We start from the raw sequence: 8674 nt of genomic DNA on the forward strand, positions 1-8674 counted from the left end.
CACGAGTGGGTTTTTCTAAGACTTCAAATTGCACGAGTCCGAAGGACAAGTCCAATTTGAAGTCTTTGAAAAACTCACGAGCTTAAAGGCCCTGTCACACTGTTGCGTATAATAGGAACGTATGAGTCGCGTATAAAAGATCGTTTCATTCATTTTTATACGCACGAAAAAGTCTTTAAAAATAGGACATTTTGCATAAAATTAACTTATTAAACGTATGAGTATATCGTATGAGTAGCCTGTCGCTGACGTATGCCAGGGTATGAATAGCTTACGAAAAGCGATTGAAATGCGCATGTCAAGCATACCAATGGCGTTTCACAGACTTTAATCGTATATAAGCGGTAGTATTTTCACACGGCTCCATTCGAGAAAATGGCAAACCTACAGTGAAAAAAGAAGAAGACACCATGGCAAATACAAAGACATCATCTACCCGCGGACAAAGAAAAGGAAAGAGGACTCCATCATCAGCCGTTGCCAAAGCTGACGAACAACGTGTTTGTGCATCTGCAGATGTAGTTGAACCACCTGATGATGATGCACTTATTCCTGAGACATCTTTAAATAATGCGCGACATGTTCCTGAGCTCTCAAAGTCCCCAACACAACCTTCCCAAGACTCCCATAATTCATCGGCTTTATCATCTGAAACCATTGATGACTTCACTTCCTTCCCGGGCGGGCTGATAGCAAGGAGAAAAATAAGAGGAAGAGGGCGAAAAAAAAACCCTCAGCAACCAACAACCTCAGCGCCACCGAAGAGGAGCTGATGCTGGAGTTTATCATGGACAATCCAGTGCTGTGGAATGTGAAGATGACAGATTATAGGCGAAAAGACAAGAAAGAGAAGACCTGGGAAGAGCAAGCACATCGCGCCTTGACAAAAAGAAAAGCGGGGATAGTGCTCCAAACCTGACTAAGAGAGAACAGTGGATCCTCTCAAAGTTTGCCTTCCTGAAGACTGTCACTCGCCACCGACCGGAGCCCATGCAGAGTGTAAGTATACAACCATATTACCTTAGCAACATGATAACCAAGTAATTTGAGACAATTTCCACATGATATTTTGTTTTTTTTAGGTGAAGGAAACCATCCAGCTTCACAGAGGAGATCTCAATGCTGCCGAGAGCGCCTGCGCTGATATGCAGGATGTCTTAGATGAAGTCACTCCAATACCATCATCTACCGCTGGAAGGTCCCACAAGCGACCTCAGGACACAGAGAGTGACGTCCTTGAGACTCTACAGAAGAGAGTTGCTGAGTCTGGCACCATCCTCAAAGACATCTACAAAGCTAAACAACAGCCCATTACAGCACGAAGTGTCTTTGCAAATTATGTTAGAGAGAGCCTTTTGACTATGTCCAAGTCCAAGTACAAGAAGGCAAGGTCCTCCATCAATAGGCTATTGTCTGAACTCATGGATGAGGACAGCGATAATGAATTTCTAAGTGCAATGGCGGCTCCATTTATCAAAGTGAACCAACAAGGGATCCCTTCTCAACCACCCCACGATTTGCACCCCACTACAAAGTCACCCGAACATGACTAGTCTTTCAGGATTTCGAGACATCATGCAATCTACTTATGATATTGGATTTCAGGATGAGGTTCTCAACCTTCAACCACCAACGTGAAAGAAGTATTGACTATAGACCACGGCGGCTCTATAGCTTCATCATTGTCTCTCGGATGGCAAAGGCATCGTCACCTACAAAGAAGTAGGGGACACTCTGATAGTCATTTGGTAAAGCATCGGGGATGGGGAATCCTATAGTTCCGTCTTCTGTTAATTCTTTGATTTCAGAGTTGTTGTAGATCTGTGCGTCCGATGATGACCCTTTACCACCGAGGTCTGCCCTTGGTGATCCTGCAGAGACTCACTCATGCTAGAAGCTCATCAAACATCTCGGGGACCATCCACATAAAGTTCTTGAAACATCGCGTATACTCGCTTCGGAGTTCCACCAGAAGTTGGTCGTAAATGCCAAACTGCCTTCGCCTTCCGATCCAAGATCTCATCCATACCTCACGTCCTTTTCTTTTTCTCCTTTTCCTTCTGTTATTTTCTATGTGACGAATCGTCAAAGCTATGAGATCAAACTGGTATTCAAGAACAGCTATAACTCCATCCTTTATCCTCGAAGGTACAACATGATATGAAGGCATCCAACATAAATATATATTATAGACAAAAAATGACATGCCATAATATTTATAATTATACCCTTTCTTGTAACGTTTGCAATACGCTGAAGATACGACGACCAGGCGTTAACTGTACGCTAATTGTACGGTAAATGCGTTACTTAATCGTCAGTCATACGCTAAGCCCTCTATAGACGTTAAACATACGTCACACATAAGTTAGACCTTCGTTACTGATGCGCTATCAACACGTTAGTTGTACGGCACACTTACTCATTTGCGTATGATTAGCGTACTCAACCTATTAGTACAGTACATTTAGCGTCCTTCTGCCGTATTCAGCGTATGACTAGCTTATCTTTACCGTATAAACCATACGTCCAAACATGCACAAGATTTTTAAGCATGCTTAAAAAAAATTTTCTTCCTCGGCGTATACCAGCGTATGTGACCGTGCTCGGAACGTGTATAACTTACGCACGACGTACCACCAGCATATTTCAGCGTATTCCGGCGTATGCGTCATATTTATCATACGCTGCCATACGCTAATGCGATACGCAACAGTGTGACAGGGCCTTAAGAGACACGTGCTACCTAATTATATGATAAATAATTTATTCAAATAACAAAATTCATTTCAATTCGTGTCAAAATAAAACGGTTTCAATGTTTTTAACTTTTCACAATAACAATACTAATAGTTCAATAAACGTTTATTCAGTGTCTGATTCATTCTCGATTATGTGAAATCGTCGTTTCTTTGATTGGTTGGCTGTAGATACTGGCGATCTGTTGCTGAGTTTGAATGTCACATTGCAACCATGGAACGTGTTTATCATATTGTGGGCTTGAGAATTCATTGTCTATTGTTTGGACATGATATTGGCTATGGATGAGCCTCGCGGTTTTTCTTCTGGTGCATAATTCCTTCTTGAAATTGCCAAGGAAAGATTTTGTTGCTCCTGCTCGTCAGCTTCGTCGTATAGTCATCCAGTGATTGTATATTTCTGTGGCCAGTAACCTTTGCAATGTCGGACCTTTCCAGGTTTGCTTTTTTCAGCTTCCCAACTTTGTTGCCCCTTGTATTGTTTGCACGCAACGCCATTGTCCGCTTCGACAATGCTGAAGTCGTCCATTTTCATTTGGTGATGCTATTCCCTGCCCGGAAGACCAAAGTGCAATTAAGTAACCACCACATTGTTTGCACGAGTGCCTCTGGTGTTTTGGAGCCGATTTTTTCTTCCTCCTAAAGGATTTCTTCTTCCTCTTACGATAGCTGTCGTGCTTTATTTGGTCTCTTCCCTCGAACACTTTCTCGAAGCAACTTAGCTTTTCGCTCTAAAACTTGTTTGGGAGTCGTGAATTCTCTATCTCGTATTATGGAAAAAGTATATGCCCTTTCTTTGAGATGTCCGTCAAGGGAAGTTATCATTACTTTGAGGCTGTCTGGTTTGTAATCTTCAGCCAGTTGATTTTTAACTTCAGCATAAAAACACTTTAATAAGTTATTTAAATCGACCGGCTCATATTTTTCAATTTTGTCGTTTTTCAATTGGCACTGAGATTTCCTAAAAATTGCACTGCTCTAAACCAATAAGAATTTAGAAATTTTTTATGTATATTAATAAAATAATAAATGATAATTTTTACGAGTACAAATTATTGTTAATGGACGATACTCAACGCACTATAGACCTGGAAGTTTATAGATTAAACATATTGTCGAAACAAAGAAAGACTATATCACAGACTTTCATTATTTGCTTGCCAAACCCGCAGGCTACTGCACCCAGTATCGTTTATTAACTATGTCCAAACTACTATGTTTGACCTATTCATAAATATAACAATGAAACTATAGTTAAGCCCACAGGCAGTTACCCGTGTTAGCCGTATCTGGCTATCATTCTCATTTGGATTGCGAGCTCTTAGGACCGAGTAAAAGAGACACCCACCATCCACCCCTTCCTCCACCTTTGGACGGCAAATGTAACGAGATGGCACTGGGAAGTATAGTTGCAACATAATCGAAGTATGTACACAAACTTATTTCTTAATTGGCCGCTTGGCACAACTTATTACAATGGCTATGGAAATATTCAATTCTCAGCATGAGTGAACTATTCGCATTGATATGCATATAAACATTATCCTCTTTGGACATTACAAGTTAGAAACATTTACAACTAAAAAAAATTATATATATCTAATAATATATATCAATGTCATTATTGATTTATTTAATGAAATACAAAATAAAGAATGAAGTGGTTGAGGCAATTGCTCTAGGATTAGGTCGCAATTTTACCATAGACCTCACGTTTTCTTTACGAAATTTGATAACCTGGCATAAAGCCAATTCCTATTTACAAATTCACTCTATTTCTGCATATGAGTATATGTACTGAGCCAGATCAGTGTTCTAAGAAAGATTTCCCTGATCATTTCTTCCCAGGGCCCAGCTCAGAGTTTATGTCTTGCAGGGCAGACTAGGACCCAGCTCTAAATGGAGTATATGTTCTAGCCGACTCAGGACCCAGCTCTAAATCCGCGCGGTAAAAGTATATGTCTTGGGCAGATTAGGACCCAGCTGGAAATCAGTATATGTCCTAATCGACTTTTCCCAAGATCCAGCTTTTCAATACGAGCATATGCCCTGGGAACCGCTCAGCACCCAGCTCTTCGCAGATACAAAAAATACAGCATATAGAGCAGTTGTCCCACACTTCCATAACCCCATAAACCTGGTGTTCCGTGCGTTCTTACTAACTCAATATTATAACAAACACAGTTGGTGAGGACATTAATAATATAATAAACTCCCAAACGTGTCTCAATTTCCTTTGGAACCTTGTAGCACTCTAACTTTATTAAATGTCGTCTGCCGAATCTAAATTGTGGACTTAACTCAATCCACCCACTTCCGTTTGACATATAAAAAATAATCGATCAAATTTCTACAGTTAATCAAAACTACTCCATAACGGAACTTAGTTAGCATTGTGTGAACAAGCAGGTGGAACGCTGACGATTGTCTGGTTGAAGATTGTGTGGTTGTGCCAAGTTATGCTCCGCAACTTTAGTCGGTGCGCTGTAATTATATGAAGTTTATTGTATTCATGCGCCATCTTTGGTGTCTTGTTGGGCTTTTAATAATGTGGTTTTAATGGTGTACGTAACGGATTAGAAAAGGCGCCAACATGTCGCAGTTTTCTACCTCAAAGCAGTTGGTAACAACAAAAATGATCGCAGCAACATCGCAGCCATATAATTATATTCGATTCCAATTTCATGCACAAGCAAAGTACAACAAGAAATCAAGCAAGCAAAATAACTTACCTAATGTGAATAATAGACCACAGAGCAGTCGAGTCGCTGTGAAAGCAATCATCTCTACAAAATATTAAAAATATGAAGGATAAGTGTGCAGTAGCGTATATACAGGATGCGATAGTTGCGGCAGCACATATTCATCTATTCATGTTCTGCAAGATTATACAGGTCTGTTAACATGAACATACAAATATGTGCTCCCCCCCCCCCAAATTTCTATATATGCGGAAATTTGTGAACGGAAGAATAGTTTTTACGAGATGTTTCAAAGTTCGGCGGATATTAATTTCATTCACAGTAGATCCATGACGTGGATGTGACCGCTTGTTGTTATTTACAACAGACAGGAAATTGATATTTCAGCAAAATTGCAAACAGGTGCATGCGCACGGTTATGCCAAATGAACATCCTGATAAGCACTGATTACAATTACTATAAACGAGCGAGGATTTGAGCGGTAGTTTCATGAGGCGTGATTAGACCAGCTTTTATGATGAAATACCCAGCTCTTTCTCCTCCAAATACAGGGCCAACCTTTTTAGCGAAAGTTTTATTTTCGTATCTGACGTACCAAGAAAAGTTTAATAGAACTTTAAGTTTCAAAGAGAGTTCTAGGCGTGTATTACATGAAATTATTGTTAAATACAACTATATGAAATGTCTGCTTCACCACATACACATCGAACATTACAGGAAACTAAATTAAAGCATTCATTTCTTTAAATTACTTTTTAGTGAAATGAGTACAGAAGGAGTACAGTCTTAATTCTTGTACCTCTTGAAGTTAGTACGCTGAGCCTGAGTTACATAAGCCGTAGTACTTTGAGAGGTATGGAATTACGGCCAAACAACTGGACCATTATAATTATTAGTATAATAATTCAACTATATAAATTATACAGTAAACTTTATGTATTCGTCTCCATGCAGGTGATGACTTTCATAATACAGTTCTTTCCACGTTTTTAAAACCATATAATTTATAAGTGTGTTACATTAATTATTATACTATTGAATGCGCGACCAGACTGTAATATACAATTCGCTCGTCCGAAGTGAATTGCATCAGAGAAGACATAGTAACGTGTCAACAGACTTATAAAAGGGGATGTTGTTGTATAGTTGCCAGATGAGGTGCATGAACCATGACAGTGTCACACTTCCCTGTCGGACATTTTTTTATGCATAAAAGTTCACATACTGCTTCATTTTAACGCTCTGGCCAATCCCATGTAGCTAACGTAAGTAATAGACAAATTAACTATATGTATTGTATGAAAACTCAGATGGCCAATTTTTCGACGCAGTTTCTTCCTAATTGTGTTAAAAACTCAATCATAGTTGTACATGAACTGTTTAGAATATTTATGTGTGTCAATATCAAGTTCATGCAGGACCTTTAAAAAGAGCATACATTAGTGCTCAGTACGATATAATTTTATAGAAAAATAATGTATAGCGACCTACCTTCAACCCGTTTCCTTATATCTTGACTTAATTTGTCTGCGTCGTAAACATGAATAAGCTCTGCAATAGACGATGCAATAGTGTTATTTACAACAGACAGGAAATTGATATTTTAGACAAAAACACATTGGAGGAGGAGCATGTGTTGCAGGTATCGTAAACATCGACACAGACCGGACGCGATGCGGCAACGCGACGCGGTTTTTCAGTTTTCAGAAGCACATAAATTGATTTCTGGGAGAAAAATATAGCGCCTTTATACATACGGAGTTTCGATCTTGTGAAAATCGTTAAACGCACAAGAGCTCTAAGATTGTGACTTGATAAACAAAGAATTAATCATCTAAATTACAGCTATTTTTCTCAGTATTGCATTGCATTTGAAAAGATTAAGAATAAGTGCAGTCAGCTTTTTATCCGGACAGAATTGTGTCTATAGTGCACTATACTTAGTGCCAGAAATACGGACATAATTATTTCTATAAACCATGGTATAGTCGAGCCGTAAATTTAAACTGATTATAGAAGCGTTTTAAATTCCAAAAGGCCTGAATTCTTATAATATGTACTTAAAAAGACTGTTATATTCATTGCGTTTTTTTATACGTACACCCTGTAGTCGAAAATAAAGCTTATGATTAATCATAATTAGTCGTCCACATTCGTGAGCAGCTTTACCGGCATTAACTGTGATTGTATTAACAACAATGGAGGACAATGTATTTCTAATCGTTTGCGTTTACTTATACAGGGTGAGTAAAAAAACCCCTGAAAAACTGAAATTCAAATTGAAACTGAAATTAAAATTAGCCGCAAACTTATGGCTGGAAATTGACAATTCCGATTGTGTATACAATCAACATGACGTGGTTAATTAATGCGAAAGTGTTTGTTTTATTACAGAGCTTAGAATGCATAGTTTAACTCCCAAAGGGAACAAACTTTATGTTTATGGTTACTCACTTATTTGATATGCTTCGTATACCCATGAGATATTTTAGGCAACTTCTGTCACATTCCAGCCGATTACATGCAGACACATTGCAGCTAATTTGAATTTCAAAGGTGTCAGTTTTTTTTACTCACCCTGTACATATGCGGAATATTAATTATATGTGTATATTATTTGCAGCAAATATAGTCAAGAATTGCTTGTAACTTGCTTCAAAGGTCAAAAGTAAAAATTCGAACTCCATCAATCGATGCGGAATATTGCTTAGAATAATTGTGCCAAGTTTCATTCCGATCAAACAAGTAATGCTAGAGCGTTAGGGTTTTTTTAAAGAGCGTCGCCCCCTAACAACAACAACAGCAACAAGAAGACGAAGATTAGCAGCGGTTAGGGACCACTTCCTAGTCCAAGGGCTAGAAAGCAAACAGGTGCGCACAGTCAAACGAAATGACCAAACTGATAAGTACTGATTACAATCACTGTAAATGAGCGAGGATTTGAGCTGTGGTGTCATGTGATTTAATTTTATCAACTTTTATGATGAAATACCCATCTACCTCTCCTGCAGATATAGGGCCCATAGCGTTTAGCGAAACAACTGAACTGTTACAATTTTATTAGCATTATAATAAAACTATATATACAGTAAACCTTATGTATTCCTCTTCATGCAGGTATAATGACTATTATAATATAGTTCTGTCCTCGTTTTTAACACTCAGACCAATCGAATGTAACGTAAGTGATATACAAATTAGCTATATTTCAG

General features: G+C 38.6%; 1 protein-coding gene across 1 annotated transcript; it reads left to right on the top strand.

The window, feature by feature from the left end:
* Window positions 1–885: 885 nt before the first annotated feature.
* On the top strand, window positions 886–1553 carry LOC114544893. The gene is made up of 2 exons (XM_028563389.1): window positions 886–999; window positions 1083–1553. Exons 1-2 carry the CDS (start codon window positions 991–993, stop codon window positions 1551–1553), a joined length of 480 nt encoding a protein of 159 aa, XP_028419190.1. The 5' UTR covers window positions 886–990.
* The last annotated feature ends 7121 nt before the right edge of the window (window positions 1554–8674 follow it).

Source organism: Dendronephthya gigantea, unplaced genomic scaffold (genome assembly GCF_004324835.1).
Source record: "Dendronephthya gigantea isolate DGI-Jeju-01 unplaced genomic scaffold, DenGig_1.0 000004F, whole genome shotgun sequence".
Classification (NCBI taxonomy): domain Eukaryota; kingdom Metazoa; phylum Cnidaria; class Anthozoa; order Malacalcyonacea; family Nephtheidae; genus Dendronephthya; species Dendronephthya gigantea.